Source organism: Schistocerca cancellata, chromosome 1 (assembly GCF_023864275.1).
Source record: "Schistocerca cancellata isolate TAMUIC-IGC-003103 chromosome 1, iqSchCanc2.1, whole genome shotgun sequence".
Lineage (NCBI taxonomy): Eukaryota > Metazoa > Arthropoda > Insecta > Orthoptera > Acrididae > Schistocerca > Schistocerca cancellata.
Window position 1 is genome coordinate 610,570,628 of NC_064626.1, and position 18,696 is coordinate 610,589,323.

At 42.6% G+C, this 18,696-nt stretch overlaps 1 protein-coding gene across 6 annotated transcripts in view; it reads right to left on the reverse strand.

The window, feature by feature from the left end:
* LOC126182569 (histone deacetylase 6) overlaps positions 1–18,696 on the reverse strand; it is a 325,057-nt gene that overhangs the window by 219,928 nt on the left and 86,433 nt on the right. For all 6 annotated transcript variants that reach the window (XM_049924862.1, XM_049924864.1, XM_049924861.1 and 3 more), the window contains one exon: positions 3,090–3,263. In XM_049924862.1, the coding sequence (XP_049780819.1) occupies positions 3,090–3,263 (174 nt within the window). The remainder of the gene's footprint in view (positions 1–3,089; positions 3,264–18,696) is intronic.

Here is an 18,696-nt window from a genome sequence, read left to right on the forward strand (position 1 = left end):
TAAGGGGTTATGGGCATTAAAATCACCCAAAAGTAGGAAAGGTTGAGGGAGATGATCAATCAGTACATCCAATATGTTCAGGGGCACCACACCATCTGGAAGGAGATACACGTTGTAGACAGTTATTTCCTGTATCGCCATACCCTAACAGCCACAGCTTCAAGACGAGATTGAAGGGGCACAGGTTCACTACATACAGAGTTCAGGACATAAACGCAAATGCCACCTGACACTATTATATGCACTACGGTTCTTGTAATATCCCCTGTAGCCACGAAGGGCAGGGGTCCGATTGCCGGGAACCAGGTTTCCTGGAGGGCAATACAGAAAGCACGTGTAAAGCTTAACAGTTGCTGTACCTCAGTCAGGTAGTGGAAAAAACCTCCGCAATTTCACTGGAGGATGACATGATCTTGAGACTGGGAAGGCATGAAACACTCAATGATGCAGTCTATGCCTCAGGGTCACCTGCTGCCACTGACTAATTTCCTGAACAGGCTATATCTATTGTGTCTGAGGGTCTGGCGAGATCTAGGCCCTCAGCGGATGCCAGAATCTTCACCTCATCCTCAAATGCACAGCTTGTAGGCAGTTGTGGTGTGGGTGCCACCGCAATTCCCTTGACCTTGGGAGTCTTCTTTCTGGATTTCTCTTGCTGATCCTTGGGTTTCTCTGCCTGCGAGGGCTTCACTGATTCAGTCTCTGGGACTGAGAATGATCGTGAAGGCCTACAACCAGCTGCTTTAGTGCACTTCAGCCACTGGCGAGTGTCATCTTTCACACTAGCAGAAACCTGGGAAGGGAGTGACCCAAGGGACCCGTTCCTAGCGAGAGGAGCCGAAGAAGACTTACGCTTCTCCGGCTGAGAAGTAACGACTGGTGTCCCCGATGGTTGGGGGGACAGTGCTCCCGAGGGACGTGGTGCAGGAGCAACAGGGAGGGAAGTGACCCCACCATCAAGTGGGCAGGTGTTGTCTTCCGGCTCTGAGAGCCAACTGGAACTCACGGAACTGATGGGGCTACAACCGTTTTCGTAGTGGCGGCATAAGGTCTTGTATTCCATGATTTTCCTTTCTTACTGTAAAATCCTTAAGTCTCGTGAGCAAGGGGAATGACGCTCTCCGCAGTTGACACAGATGGGAGGCAGGGCACATGGAGTATTGGGATGGGGTGGACATCCACAATCTCGACATGTGATGCTGGAAGTCCAGCGGGGAGACATATGGCCAAACTTCCAGCACTTAAAGTACCGCATCGCGGGGAGGGATATAGGGCTTGACGTCACAGCGATAGACCATGACCTTGACCTTCTCGGGTAATGTGTCATCCTCGAAGACCAAGATGAAGGCACCGGCGGCAACCTGATTATCCTTCAGCCCTGATGGACGCGCCGGATGAAATGAATGCCTCGTCGCTCTAAGCTGGTGCGCAGTTCGTCATCAGACTGCAAAAGATGGTCCCTGTGGAATATAATACCCTGGACCATATTTAAGATCTTATGAGGCGTGAAGGTAACAGAGTAACGCCCATGACTGGGCAGAGGATGCCATTTTTATCAAGACAGATCCTGACCACATTTTGGACAAGCCCTCCACCTCCCCAAACTTGTCCTCTAAATGCTCTTCAAAAAAACTGAGGCTTCATTGAGACAAAGTTGTCCCCATCAGCTCTCGTACGTATGAGGTATCGGGACAAATAAAGTTCACTGGCATCCTTAGCCTGGTGTTCCTCTGATGTTGTGGCCAGGGAGGGGGACGTTTTTGTATCAAACTTCCTTGCACTGTACTGAGACAGAGCAGTTAGAGACTGCTGGCGTTTGATCACTAGCAAGTGATCGTGTGGTATGCTTCATCATGCATCATCCGCCCTGATGCCACCCTTCCGCATGGGTGCCACCCAGCCGCAGCAAAGGCCACCTGGCAGGATGGCCATTGCCAGGAGCCCCAATGGCCCAGGGTGACAGGCATCTATTCCTTGGCATACTTGGTGAGTTAACAGCGCAGGCATCAGCAGAGTGATTCCTGTGCAGTCAGGGGGCTACAACCAACAGGGTACTTGGCGGCCCCACCATAATGGATTGGCTACTGTGCTGGATATGAGGTAGAAAGAATTCCAAGGTCATCATCGGCACAGAAAACAAAGACTGCATAGTGGGTGAAGGAAAACACACCCAGGAAGGTGTCCTCATTCAAGAGATGGAGGATGAGCAGGACTGCAATGCCACAACGAGAAAGTGGGCTAAAGATCCCAATGCACGATGGACACGATGCACCACGTAAGGCACCCTTCCCCAATTGGCTCGCTCTTCGGGAAAATTTTGAAAAATGGAGTTCAAACCCTACAGGGAACCATCACATAAGGTCCAAAAGGTGTGAGACTCCTTCTAGTTGCCTCTTACAACAGGTGGGAATACCTCAGGCCTATTCTAACCTCGGGCCCCTGCGGGTTTGTCACAGTGTCTCCCGATTGAGTCTCACCTGTTGTACAGCTCATCTTATCAATTTCCCGGGGCTCGTTTGAAACACAGCACCTGTCTTCTCAATGTTTTCAAGCATTTCCACCTTTTTTTGGATGACTGACATTGGTAAAACTGTCATCACGAAGACTACCCATTCTCTCCAACTTGCGAGTCAAATTCTTGATTGTTAGCACACTTGGGTCGTCTGTCTTGAACTCTGTCATGAACTTCCTTTGAGCCGCAGTTGGGCTGTTACTGCTTGCACAGTAGGCCTTCAAAACCACTATACTCTCAGGCACACTGTACCGTGACATTTTCACATGTAAATGGCCGACAACAACAAGGTGCATGGGCATGTGCATGTGCATGTGCATGTGCATACTAATTCGCATCATGCCCTGTGGCCAACCGAGCAGTTTGAACATCCTAACACAAACCATTCGCAAGTTGTTATGATTTTATTTCATATAGTTCAATAATTGTCAGCCTCTAATATTCTCCATAATTTTCCTTCATAAGGATATGTATACAAAATCTCCATGATCTGTAGCACCTTACAACAATACACACAAAAGGTGTTCCCAAACTTAATTTACACTGCATTCCATGACATCTAATCCCCAACTCTTACCTAGGATCATCATAAAACATTTGCTGAGTTGCCTGACCATGGTGAACATCCCAATCAACTATAACAATACGTGATATATCACAATTATTCAAGGCATGTTCTGCTGCCAACGCTACATTGTTAAAGAAGCAGTAACCACAGTATTCACTTTTCATGGCATGATGACCAGGTGGCCTGCAACGAAAAACACCAATGAAAACATGTGCCACACTCTTAAAATGTAATAACAGTAATTCCTACCATTTCAACTCTTCTCAAAAGACTATAATAGAAACACACAGGCATTCACAACCAAGACCACAATCCTCATCATCATGTTGCATTAAGATTGCATCATCATCCACAACATATAAATATCATGCACACAAATTTCAGTCACATGATGATCTTACCAGCCCTTAAATTGACACTGTACATGCAATAATTTATCACTTTAAGACACCCCTAATGCAACAAACAAGAGTTTGTTTCGTCTTCAAACCCACTGACACTGACAAAAGCCAAATACTTGTAATTACTCACATCTTGATTGTTTTGCTTAACATGGCAACACCATGAAGGTGGCAAGTAACGAATGTCAAATTACCATCAGCAATTTCAGTGGAACTGCATAAAGTAGGCAGGAGCAATACCATCTATATTACATATATAAGAAATTATTTTGCAGCAGAATGTCGATTGTCATGAAGAGATCATGTTACACCTTGGGTAAGAAGGCAATTGTTCAAATTCGACACCGACAGGATTGTGGCATTTCGAGATTGCAATTAATCACTCCTCAATATTGATGCTCACACTGGGCTCCCATTATTTTGACAGGCATATATAGTATAGATGGGCTCAGGATTGTGATACTCAGCACCATGCAGCATCTCAACAGTCCCCTGTGACTAGTGTCAAAAAAGAAAGACATACTGTTTGTGCGGCCATGCAGGATTGTACAGCCATACCATGAACCTTGCATCAGGAAATGGGATCCTGCTACAAAAAAAGTATCCACACAGACAATGCAACAATGTCTGGAGTACCATGGACTGTCAGTACGGTGATCATTATTGTGGCATCCTTTGACAAGGAAGCAGATAGATACATGCCAACAGTGGAGTACCCGACAACACTGGACACAGGAGTGGCAATGCGTTGTCTTTTCACCTGAGTCCAGGCTCTGCACACAGTTTCACAATGTGTGTGTGTAGGCTCCAAGGAGAATGACCATTGTCATAATACATTCCTCTTTACCATATAGGCCTAGCATCTGGTTTGATCGTGTAAGGCACCACTGGATACACACCACCACCACCACCACCACCACCACCACCACCACCACCATCATCATCATTTCTGGTTGTCATACTCAGTAACTTGGACAGCAACTATACCGTATTTTACTGCAAACTTTTTCTCAAAAAATTTTCTTGAGACGGAGGGAATTATACAAGTAGTAGAGTGGTGCTTTTTAAGAATTCAGAAAGACAGCAAAATAATGTACTAGGTACATAAAAGTTAAATTTACGGTAGTTGTGAAAAAGTGGTATCTGCTATTACTTATTTTCAATTAACACAAAAGAACTGGATTCATACCACAGTTTCATTATGTCTGCAATGAAGAGCAGCAATGTAGTGTTCTCTCTCTCTCTCTCTCTCTCTCTCTCTCTCTCTCTCTCCCTCTCTCAGCATCATTTTCATCACTGTCATCACTATTTTCAGGCTCAGATAACACATCATCATCTCCATTTTCACTATTCCACAACATGTCTTCTTCAAATCCATCAATGGCACAAGAAATTTCAGTTGTTTTAAAACTCTTATTAATAATATCGACATTAATTTTCTCCCGTGCATGGATCCACTCGCACATCGTCTATATTGATGGTTTCCTTATCTTGCCTCCTGGAGTCATCTGATAAGATCGCACCGCCATCCTTTCTGAATACAGGTGTCGAAGATGCTCTTTGAAAGGTCTGTTGATGCTGACATCTAAATGTTGAAGAATGGAGGTTAAACCTTCAGGGATGGTGACAAGATGGGACTTCATACATTTCAATTTGTACTTTACAGCTCCCATAAGGTCATCCCAGAAACTGTCTAGGTCAAGAAAGAACTTCTTTTGTAATAATGTCCCTGGTCATCCTCCCAAGACTTTCTCCCCGCCATCAAATCTGCTATCATTCAGTCCTTTTCCTGAACTCATAAGTAAATTCCATGAGGATATTGGTAACGTCTTACTTTTAAAGATGGCATACGGTGGAAGTTTATTGCCGTCTGCTGTAGTGCACATCATTGTGCCTCTTAGTTTCTCCACTCCAGCCACCTTAAGAAGTACACTTTTCGAGCCAGATGGAGCAACGGTGGTGTTATGCAACATATCAAAAACATTGGCGTCTGGTCAGCGTTACCAACCTGGAAGAGCAAATAGTCACATTGCTACTGCACTTATGTTATGTAACAATGGAACTCAAGTGCCTTATCTATGTTGTCTCACTGTAAACGCTGGTATGAAGACGGTCTCCTTCGTAGACTGAGATTATGCCATCTCGTAAAACAAATCACCCAACCAATGCTTGCTATAAAATCCTTTCTGTCAATGTTGAGCACAGTAGCTATCTCGCAATCTTTGTTCTGACTCATTTTGTAAGAGACAGCACAACCACTACTCCGAAGTTAATTGACATATGCAATTACACATTAACAATTTTGGGATATTTCCCTGTTTTAGGACCCCAGAATGATTTGGAGCTTGCCTTTGCAGCCATGAGTTTATCTTTTTATCTCCGTCACTACTGTACTGAAAGAGGATCAATGGAGAAATGTCTTCCTGCAGCTTTCATTCGGTTGTATCAGTGTAAGATAAAACATTTAATTTAAATTTTGCTGCGTAGTCTGAATATTTCAATATTATAATGACTTATAACAAACTGAACTAGAAATACATCTGCAATTCCACTTGTTAAATTTACAGTATGTTGTGACAATGGAAATATTTTTATGTCAAGTACCACTGTGTCCAGTGTTGTTCACTGTCAGGTCATTTGAAGGTCACTCCATTAAGAATGAACCAGGAGAGGGAACTGTGTGTGATATTAATAAAATAATTTTTAATGATGAAAAATCTTATGAGGGGAATATGCAAGGGGAAGCTTATGCCATAAAATACCGTATGTCTTTGATGTTTTGAGGCCCGTCTTTGAGGTCTCCGTGACATCATCTTTCAGCAAGATAATGCAATATCACATGTTGCCCATGCTATACAGACCTAACTCAATATGGAGGGTGTTTGACTGTTGCCCCGGCCAGCACATTCTCCAGACCTCTCACTCACTGAAAACATATGGTAACGTGTTTGCTGAGACAGTTAAACTCTGTCACAGAATTGGAATAATGATGTAACTGCATGTGTCAAAAATGTTCAAATGTATGTGAAATCTTATGAGACTTAACTGCTAAGGTCATCAGTCCCGAAGCTTACACACTACTTAACCTAAATTATCCTAAGGACAAACACACACCCATGCCCAAGGGAGGACTCTAACCTCCACCAGGACCAGCCACACAGTAAATGACTGCAGCGCCTTAGACCGCTCGCCTAATCCCGCACGGCAACTGTATCCGACATCCACGCTCAGTTCGACCCAACACTCAACCAGGTTAGAGCCATTATTGCTGCCAGAGCTATCAGCTCTGTGCACCAATTTTTGCACTCTGAATATTTCCAAATCACCAACTCACATATTCTTCCTGCTAACAGTATACATATAGTAAGTAAAATTTGTTGTTTGCTAACCTTCCTGATGCTGCAATTTTAATGGTCAGCAGTGTACTTAAACTGTGTTTCTGGTGCTAAAAGCATTTAATAAGGACGTCACATTAAAAAAGTTTACACTTCTGTTATGTCCAAGAGACCCCAAAGTAACACTGTCTCATTCTGATCCTTGCCAAAGGATGTTATGTTGAAGCAGCAACATCCACCATTAAGACCACTAAAACAATTGTGACTAAATATTTAGAATATCATGCATAGCACTTTTCAAGAGAAAAAGGGAGGAATTAGAATAATCAAACTGAAACAACACACAAAATGAACTCAAGTGAACCAGTTGGTAAGAGTTTTGAAGGGAAAAAATAGCTCTAGACGCACAGCTGTTTGTTGCTGTTTCTGTTGTTGTCGGGGCTATGGGCATACCTAAATGGTCATCGGCATCCAGTCACTAAGATGAAATTCCTAATAAATTAATCACATGGTAAAATGTGTGAATTAAAAGTAACAAAAGAGCAAAATTCTAAAAATGACTAAAGATATGAAACTGGCAAAAAAAAAAAAAATGTAAACAGCTGCAAACTAGAAAATTTTTAAATCTTGGGTGTTACAGCCTAGTCTGAAGAGCTAGTTGTACCATCCTAGCACTTTTGGACAAAGATGCAAAGATATACAAAAATGTTTTAGAGGTATGAAAGATTTTCATCACCCAAAATAGAGTGTGTTAAATACAACAGCCACCCATGCGATACTAAAGAGGAAGCAAACCCCTTAAATGTTACAAGCTGATGTTCACATGCCACAGCCAACATGCTGGTGGTCTTCTTAGCAGAAGGTGAATCATGTCATATAATGATAGCAGTTTGCTATCACTAACTTCCAGTCACCCAATTATGTACAGTATCACCTTCTTCCCTAAATGTACTAAGGCAATGGCAGGCATCATGGATGTAATGGAGCGCTGGAAACATATAGTGAAAGATTTTAGTGTATGCGAAAATGCCTGAGCTGCTGAAGAATTTTGTAGTTTAAATACATCTCGTCTGCTGGAGTCCCTTCAAGATTATATAAAAAGCTGTGATGTCTTCAGTGAAATTATTTGGTAAATAGATCTTGACAATACCACTGAGACAAAATTAAATTGGTAATTAAATGCGGTACAGGAATAAGATGTCATAAAAGTACACTTTTATAACGGAATATGGAGTAGAATTTCTTTAATGCTGCAGATAAAAATTAGCTTTTTGAGTATTCAAGTTAGCAGTCAACTTCATCCTCTAGTGCAGACTAGAATCTGGTAAAAAAAAATCAGACTAGTCTACCATCGTGCAGATCAAAAAACGCCGTATCGCTTGTGAACATTTGATGAATGCCATTTCCTTGGGGACACACTCAAACAGGCCAAATATTAGCGACTGTGGTCAGACAACAACCTATATGAGTGATAGGCCATTAAGAACAGTCACCAGATGGTTCTATATTTACATTCTACATTTATACTCCGCAAGCCACCCAACGGTGTGTGGCAGTTTCAAGGCAGGGCAGTTTCAGGGCAGAGGCTGGGGATGGGGACAGGGCTTGTACTGTATGCATCTGTGACCAGCCTAAATGCCTCATGTAGATAGTGTCAGTCACCTTTAGACATGCTGCCCTGCTGATACTGAACCCAGCACCCATAATAACCCTCTCTCATGTGAAAACTTGAAAGACTTGGAGTCATAATGTTATATAGGCTCCCCACAATCTATGGTCTCGTCACTGGTGCATCTAATTTGCAACTGTCTAGATATAGAAACCAAAACCATTTATAATCGAGCATTAAGTCTAAAACCCCCATTCAATCTTACACTTTCAGAACTAAGTACCTCACAGATAATGCAAATAGATAATAAACATTTCTTGAATAGTGAAAATCAATGTATATAGACTTCTCCCTGTAAAATTTAAAGTCTATCTGCTCTGTACAGCCCTTCAGTCTGAAGAAGGCACTTGCATTTGGCAAACAGTAGTTACAGGACTGGTTGAGGGGCAAAACTGTCCATCTACAATGAGCACTGCATTGGTCTACAAAACAAGGTTATTATGCTGTTAATTAAGATGACATCAGTAGTATCACTCAGGAAAACACCTCAAACACGATCTGTATACTCAACAGCAGAGGGAATTAACTTTGTCATGTAACCAGAAACATCCATGTTCCAGTTCAAAGTAGTGCACTCTGTTGTCTTGCATCTGTAAGCACTGAACGTTATCACAGCAAGAATCTTTGTGGGAAAGCAAAATTGCTTGCTGATAGCAGCCATAAATTTATTGATCACAAGGAGAAAAGTACAATAGCGCAGGTGAAGAAGCTGATGGAAGTTCTAGAGCAGAACAGTGAAGTTAAGTAAGTTAATGGTATGCACACTGAAAGAAGTTGGTTAGGATGCCATGAAAAATTAGACTTAGCCTCCAAACTAAAGAATAGAACAAAGCAGCTGTTACTACTGCAGCATCGTAAGTCACTCTCCTTACTACCATAAACTAGTCTTGCACTCTGGCATCTGAATGCTCAATTTTAAATAACCAGAACAAACATCTTCTGTACATAAATGATCTAAGCTCAAATACTGATGCACACAAAACAATCATATTTTCAGATGACACCACGATTCTACTAAAAGGAGACGACGATTAACAGTTAAGGTCACGAAACAATTTAGCAGCTGGGCACAGAATAATCAGCTTGTAATAAACAGTAAGAAAACCGTTGCTCTAAAATTCCACAATGTTCCTAACAAGGACATGTTTATCCCATCAGTCTCTATTAATGACGAACCAGTTGGTAACAGTACTGAAACCAAATTCTTAGGACTTTGGCTGCAGAGTAACATCAGATGGAATAAGCATATTGAATATCTCAGTAATATCAGATGGAATAAGCATATTGAATATCTCAATGCAGAACTGCGCAAAACATGTTACCTTCTTTGTTCATTAAAATCATGCTCTGGTGAGAAAACAGTATTGAATGCATATCATGCTTACTTTCATTCTCGTCTTAGATATGGGGTCACCTACTGGGGAAACTCTAAAACAGCTAATAGCACTTTTAAACTACAAAAAAGGGTCATTAGAATCTTGTTAGGGTGGAAGCCTAGAGACTCTTGTAAACCCCTGTTTAAGAAATCTGGTATTCCTCCATTACCATGTGTATACATTATGGAAACCCTTTTGTTCTTTAAATTAAATGTAATAGGCAAGGACTGGAGACTGCAAAAAAACTGTGATATACATGAGCACTTTACCAGACAAAACAGAAACTTACAAATGACTCAAATCAGCACAGCACTGTGCCAAAAAGGTACTTTTCACATGGGAGTTAAGCTTTATAACAAACTTCCTGAAAACATAAAAGCTATCACTGAGGTCAATACATTTGGAAAATCTCTAAAGTCATATTTACAGCATCACTGCTTTTACTCCATTGAAGAATATTTAAATTTATGAAATGTGTTATATAGATACTTACGTGTAAAGTGTATTATTGTAAGCTTAAATATGCAAGACTTGAAATGACTTTCAGCCTGTATATTTATAACTTGACTTGTCCAATGTCTTATGCATAAGCTGCTATGTAGACAACAGGAACAATAAAATACAATCTACAATCGAAATGCTGCACGATCTGAAAACACACTTTACTCTGAAGAATAAAAAGCAAAGTGCTAATGATACTCCAATGCCAATATGGATAATTATTGTGACTATGTAATTTGTTGCTGAGGTGTTTCAAAGGGATTTCTACCCAGATTTTGATAAAGACCTCCAAATTCCTGTATAAAATCATGGTGTCCCTTCCTCTACCCCACCCAAATTTCTTGGAAATGTGAAATATCTTTTTAATTTAAATTTTTAATGACACTGCTTTACAGTAATGTTGCAACTCGTGAAAATTTTCTCAAAAGGGACATAAGAACAGGGGCAAATAATGAAAAACAGATTATCTCATTCCATCACAGCCCCTCAGTTTTTCAAGTAGTTGTTGCGTCTGGCACCATTCTGCACAGAATGTGTTATGCCAAGTGGCCACACCAGTTTCTGATAGAATAACAATATGTATAACAAAAGTGTATCACATAACTGGATGTCTAACAATACTACTGATAATCACTCTGAATACGAGATCACATTGGAGCAGAGATGACTATTATCATGAGAGGGCCCGTGAGCTGGCAATTGTACCATCATTACTTATGCAGTGAGCTCCATGTGCAATAGGCGAAGTCCTTCACTGTCGCTAGGACATCGAACAGTAACCAACAGTTTGTTGCCCTTTTAACCTTGTGGATGCCAAGTACTTCAGATATTCAGCAGGTTGACCATATTATTGGTGACACAGGCACAAACCAGACATAGGCCGAAATAATCTAGGAGCTGTAACTGTACATACTTGTTTCTGACTCTCTCTTCTTTGAATATAGATGGCCTGATTCCAGCTAACTAAGCAGACTGGGATTTTAAGACATGTTCTTCCTGTAAACTGTATGAATGTTTGTGGATCAGTAAATATTGGTATACAATCCCCCACTGCCTAGACCTAAATACTCAATAGATACTGATTAGGATTGTAATAAATGGAGAGGCAGTAACCAGATGGCAGACAGGATGAAATCCCACAGCTGATTTTGTTTGTGTTATTAATTTCCCACAAAGATGTAGCAAAGAACTTAATACCATGCAGACCTGACACAGAACACGAGGCTTGCCCAGTAATTAATCTCAGTTTGCAACCCTGTGGGCTAAAGAAGTGATGGGCAAGTGAGGTTGTCAACCCGACCAGTCAGGTCCAGCAAGTTGCAATCAGTTGTGCAGACCCACTATCAGTCAGGTTGATTTTATATATACCTGTGTGTGTGTGTGTGTGTGTGTGTGTGTGTGTGTGTGTGTGTGTGTGTGTGTGTGTCCGGGGGGGGGGGGGGGGGGGGGAGCTCCCCTGCCCACTAGGCAGATGATCCAAATTCCCATTCACACCTATGTCCACTTTGTATCCTCCCCCCCCCCCCCCCCCAACCCACCCCCTCCCCCCAAACTGGAACAGCATTTCACAGGCTCTCCAGCTATATCGGAACAGCACCTCAGCATCACACAAAATGGGGGATTCTGCCTGAAACCAGGGAATAGGTGCTTTAATCAAATTAAACTATACAGTTCCAATAACCTTTTCAAGCCTCACACATCTATGACATATATATGCAGACTGAAGAAACAAATGAATTTCTGTACCACGGCCCAGATTCAAAACCGGGGATCCTGATCACTAGACTGAGCTGCTATTCCAATACAGTTGGACAGACTTTGCAATTATGTTTGAGTCAGGAGGAATATCAAGTGGGTTGAGGCATGGATGGGAATTTGGATCAAGAAGCAAGACATGCAGTTGTGCAAAGTCAGTGTGCCAGGTTGACACAGGGGTTAGCGCTTCTGCCTAGTGAGCAGGAGACCCACATTCAAATTCTGGCCTTGGTACAAATTTTCATTCGTCGCTGCCATCTGCACATATGCATCATAGATGATTGAGACTTGGAAAGGTCTCAGGAAACACAGTTTCATTTGACCATGAAACATGGGCTGGACAAACAAACTTGCAGCATACAAGACTGTATTACAGTAAAATACCACATTAACAGAGCCACTTTTAAGGAATTCCTACCTTTAACAAATGTTTCTGTCAGTACCAAGGAAATTTCCGTAAGAACTATTTTACTGAAATTTAGTTTTAACAAAGCAAGCTTAAACATAACATCCTCTTTTAAAGAATAGCAGTTCGCCGAGCGAGGTGGCACCATGGTTAGCACACTGGACTCACATTCGGGAGGATGACAGTTCAAAACCACATTTGGCCATCCTGGTTTGGGTTTTCCATGATTTTCCCTAAATTTATACAGGCAAATGATGGGATGGTCCCTTTGAAAAGGCACAGCCAAATTCCTTCCCTTTCCTTCCCTAATCCAATGGAACCAATGACCTCAATGTTTGGTCTCCTCCCCCAAATCAACCAACCAAACAGTTCGCAACAAAATCCTGTTCTGAAACTAAAACCCATTTTCAAATGAACTGCAATAAACTTCTAACAGAGAATAATTCACAATAAATTCTAATTGCCAATAAGATTGTCATAATATCTGGTCAATAATTACAAACAAATTCCAATTTCTGCAGGCATGTTGTGATGTGGCATCATAGGAGACATTGCCATTAGGTCCCAGTGCATAAGTTGATCCCTCTGTGTGTTCTATCAAAGTGCTGAATTCTACATTGTAAAAGTTTTGTGAAGTTATGGCAACCAAAAAAAGCATTCCGAAGATAATCGGAATATATATGAGTGTGTGTGTGTGTGTGTGTGTGTGTGTGTGTGTGTGTGTTTTGTTTCTTTTTTCCGAGTTTATGTGCACTCAACAGCAAGGTTATCAGTGCCCTTGCACATAGTAAAAGAAACAAATGTGGATAAAATCACTAAAATGTTGCACACAGTAAGAATGAAACTACAATGTGAGACTCAGACAACACAACTCAAGGAAAAAAAATTAAAGGGGTAAAAAGTGCTATACGAGGGATTAAAATGTTAGTAAAATGACAGAGCAGCTAAAACACTGGCATAGGGAAATGAGACCAGCTGACCACTTTCAAAAACATGGGTGAGCTAGTCACCTTGCTACCACATTAACACCATATCACTAAATATTAGGAAACATGCTGCTCAATTCACAACACTTTAAAATTCTAACCACGCCCATTTGAAGGTCACTTAAAATGGAGCGCACATCTGTTGGACAAATCTGCCTCTGCCCCCTGGTCTGAAAACAAAACCCAGTCTAATAAAATGTGGCGCACTGTGATCTGTACACCACAAGTACCACGCATTGGATGGTCCTCTTGCTGGAGCAAAAAGCCATGCATAATAGGGCTGTGGCCTATGGGAAGAGGAGTAAGAAGGACCTCGTCCCATCTACATGGCTGGAAGGAGGTACACCACAACCATGTTGTGGGCTTCACTAGATGGAGCATACTGTCTATCACTTCCTGCCATTCATCCTACCATTGACACATGACTCCGTACATCAACAGCAAGGTGACAGCATGCAGAGGGACAGCACACCAAACTAACTGAGGAATGCGACACACCACCTTGGCTGCTACATCCACCCCTTCATTCCCTGCAAGACCCATGTGCCCTGGCACCCAGCAGAAAGACATCTCCTTCCCCTGTCTCTGTACTTTGAAGAGGGCATCCTGGATATTCTGAGCAACTTTATCTGCTGGAAACAAGCATTGGAGCGAGTGAAGGGCACTCGGGGAATCAGAACAGACAGGGAGTTTAGAACTCAAAACACGTCTCATCTGCTCCAGTGCCCGCAATATTGTGTACAATTCCAAGTCATAGACAGTAAGCCTTGAGGCAGTCGGACCTGAGGACACGGACAGGGAAAATAATTGGGCAACCAATGGAATCCCCATGTAAATACAGCTGCAGAGTTAAGGTGATTATTTAAGACTAATGTATCACAAATAAATGCAGGAGTGCCACCTCTGCTGTACTGCACTAAATCTAAAATTACTCTGGGCCTCTTCAATAAGCAGGGTGGCAGTTGGTTAAAACCCCAGGTTTAAGCCTTTACATGCCCCACACCAAGGGACTCCAGCACACACTTCAGACACATCCCAAACATCCTCATTGCCAGCAGACGATTGGTAAAGAAATGTTCCATTGCTGGATGAGCAAACAGTATGTTACGCTGGGGAAGTTGGAGTAGCGAGGAACTAACACAACTGTTGTCCTTCAGGAAGCTGTCGCTGGATGGTTATTGGCGGTTCACCAGCCTCGGCACAGAGACAGGGTATGGGGCTAATCCTATAAGTGCGCATCACCAACCGGATCCCCTCACGGTGTACAGTGTCAACGACCTTCAGTTACAAAGGCCTCGCTGGCCCATACACTGTGCACCCATAGTCCAGCCCTACGAAAGCCCTATAAAACTGGAGCAGTCGCACCCTGTCTGCACCCAACAGCCTGTGGTTAAAACACTTCAAAATGTTCAATATTTTCTGGGCCTTGGCCTTCAGGTCCTTTGCGTGTGGTAACCATGACTGTCTGTAATCAAAAATGAGGCCCAAAAACCACAGAGTCTAACAGGGAGGATGGTGTTCCACACACACAATTCAGGTAAATTAAAAATACAACAAGAATGATTAAGATAACCACACATGGATTTCTCTGAAGAAAATGTAATAGCAGTCTGTGTTGACTACTCCTCCGGACTCTTCACTGTAAGTTGCAACTGACAAGTTGTTGTGGCAGTATTGGGGAAGGAAGAAAAAACTGCAAAATCATCCACAAATAAGGAGTACTGTACAGGACTTCTTAACACAGATGTGTTACTGCTTATGGCTGTGACAAAGAGGTTAACACTTAAAACACTGCTCTGAGGAATAGCATTCTCCTGCTTGAAACTATTTGGCAGCACCTCACCAGCTCTGTATTGAAAACGCAATTTGATAATAAGGATGAAATCAAGGTGGGGAAATGGCCACAGAAGCTCCACTGGTGGAGCTACCCTTGAATAATGTGACTCCATGTAATGTAGTATGCCTTACTACTATCAAAGAATACACCTACCTACACAGCGCTGTTTACATAGGAAAGCCTTCTGGATAATCATATCTAGCAGGCTCAGGTTGTTGACAGTGGATTGACACCTTCTGAATCCACACTGAGAGTGACTCAGGGGCTGCCTGGTCTCTAACATCTACACCAGATGAAGGTTAACCATTTGCTCCAAGGTTTTTCCTACACAGTTTGTCAATGCAATACTCCCGTAACTACTGGGCCACATTTGGTCCTTTCCTGGTTTGAGGAGAGGTATCAAAATTGCCTCTCTCCATTTGTTTGGGAAGTGGCCTGTCTGCCATATCAAATTAAAACATTATAAGATGCTTGTTTCAAGGGTCCACAGCATGCTGTATCGGATTTGGTCAGGAACAGGTGCAGTATCAGGAGCGTCATTCAGTGCCAAATCAACTCCCTCATGGAGAATGGGCAGTTGCAGCACTCTGAAGTGTTGGACCGTAAGTCCAACTCACTTCTTACCATGCTGGCTGTGTAATAACAGAACGCTTGATCCTGGCTGGCAGTGGCAGTAGTAGTTACAAAATGCTCTGCCACTGCTTGCATGATGTGGCGTTTGTAGACACTCCTGATTCAACAATGCTGCTACAGGTAGCTGAATGTCTTTACCAGAAATCCTCCTGATGGCTTACAGTACTGTAGCAGAACAAGCAGAACAGTTGATAGGGTCCAAGAATGCTTGCCATGACCTTTCCTTGCTCCCCTGGATGATGTTGTCGAGCCTTTGCACTTTCTATGTGAAAGGCTACGAGATTTTCATCCGTTGGGCAGCACTTAAACCACCACACACCTGACCTGGATTACTAAACGAAGTCCACCAACGAAAACCTGAAAACGTGGCCTCCTAAGATGACAAACGGCCATCAGGATGGAGAAGTCAGCGGCTTGGTAGATCACTCGTGTGATGTGGTCCAACCACTCATGCATACTGTGGCATCGTTCAAACACAGCCAGCTGACTGAACAGTGTCCAGTTGGTCCTGCGGATCATCTATCATTACTGTGTCTTTTCGGAGAGAGTGCCATCCTATAGGTCACCCAGAGTGGAAAATGGTCACTGGAATGAAGATCATCAGTACTTACCACTGAACAGTGAGCAAACTGTGATCCTCTGACATGCGCAAATTTCAACTGCAACTACTTGCAGATCAGTAGCCAGGGAGAGAGCAAGGGAGTGGTGTGTGTACAAACACAATGACCACTCCCTTGACCCTTTCCTCAGTCAGGTCATACTTGTGATGGAGGGCACAGCCCCACATTACAGGGTATCATATGCTTTAAAATGCGAACACAAGCACAGGGGGTGATCCTCTGCTAAGAGTTTCAATCTCTCCACATGTGTCCTGCACCTGTACCATTGTGGTCTGGGTGCCATTTATCACAAGTGTAGCATTTTCATCCTGTCTTTCCAATGGTGAGGGGAGCCCATAGTGGGCGGAGACAGTATTGGGGTGAGATGATTGCCCCATGTCGACATGAAGGTCCATCAGCTCTGAAGAAGGCTCATGAGAGATGTCAAAGAGCATAATGTCAACACCGTCAGACTGTCTGACTCAATGGTTGACACTTTGTCTTTGATTTTTTTGCCCTGGGTAGGCTTCAGAACCACACCCGTTTCTGATATTCTAGGGGGAGATACACGCTTCTAAACAGTTGCAGCAGCACAAGTACATTGACAAATGCACAAACTACCGCTGACACTAGCAACCTCCATTTTTTTGGCAGCATCAGATTTTTGGACTGGTTGTTTAAGAACTGAAGCAAAGGAGGCAGCAACCATAGGTAGCTGCATGGTCTTCTAGATTTTTTTGATTCACCATACACAATGTGTTTTGTTGTTTTTATCTCTTCAATCTTCCTTTCTTAAAGAAAGACACTGTAGTCCCTACTACAGACACGGATAACTAGAGCAGTTTAGACACTTAAGAGGAGATGAACAACCAACTCCTTCATGAGCATTCTTACCGCATTTGTCACAAGTGGTTTCTCCCTTACAACCACGAGTAGCATGCCCAAAGCACTGGCATTTTGAAAGGTACACTAAGTTAGGGAAACACAGCCATATGCTTAGCAAAAAGAAACCTGCCTTGACATGCTCTCAAAGTTTCATGCTATTGAAAGCAAGTATAAATGAATCTGTCTTAACCAGATTGCCATTCATCTTTTTCATTATATTTCGGAAGTCAACAATGCCTTCTTGGACTCCTTCAGCTTTCAGTTCATCTTTGAGAATGTAGACCAGATCCCTGCATGTCACCAACACCTTTGCTGCTGTTCAAGGTGGTATGGAGCTCAGTCTCAATGACATATTCCTCAAGGCTTTTGGTTTTCTGCAGATTAGTTGGTTGTTGGGAACTTGAGGTTTTGAATAACAGTGTCCTATTCCACAACCACTTGTTGCATATCTGCATTCACCTCTAAAACCTTCTGAATGTAAAAAGGTGAGGAGAGAATTTCTACAGGTCCATCTCGGTCCCATGAGCAGCTAAGGAAATAAAAGTTCGCCTAGACTAGACAGAGCCCCATATGCGTAGATAAGCCTTATACAATTGAGGTGCAGAAAGTTCCCCAGAGGTTGTCTGCTAATGATGATTGTTCCACCTTGACAGCCATGAATTCCGTCACCATCACCACGCAACAAACCTGGAGAGTGAGTTATATATATATAAACAAAGATGATGATACTTACAAAAACACACAAACAAACACAAACGTACACACAAAATTCTAGCTTTCGCAACCAACGGTTGCCTCGTCAGGAAAGAGGGAAGGAGAGGGAAAGACAAAAGTATTTGGGTTTTAAGGGAGAGGGTAAGGAGTCATTCCAATCCCGGGAGCGGAAAGACTTACCTTAGGGGGGAAAAAGGACGGGTATACACTCGCACACACACACACATATCCATCCACACATATACAGACACAAGCAGACATATACAGTATATGTCTGTTTCAACTCAGTTTCAAATCTTGGCCTTTTAATATGTCTGCTTGTGTCTGTATATGTGTGGATGGATATATATATATATATATATTTGTGTGTGTGTGTGTGTGTGTGTGTGTGTGTGTGTGTGTGTGTGTGTGTGTGCGCGCACGCGCGCGAGTGTATACCCATCCTTTTTTCTCCCCTAAGGTAAGTCTTTCCGCTCCCGGGATTGGAATGACTCCTTACCCTCTCCCTTAAAACCCACA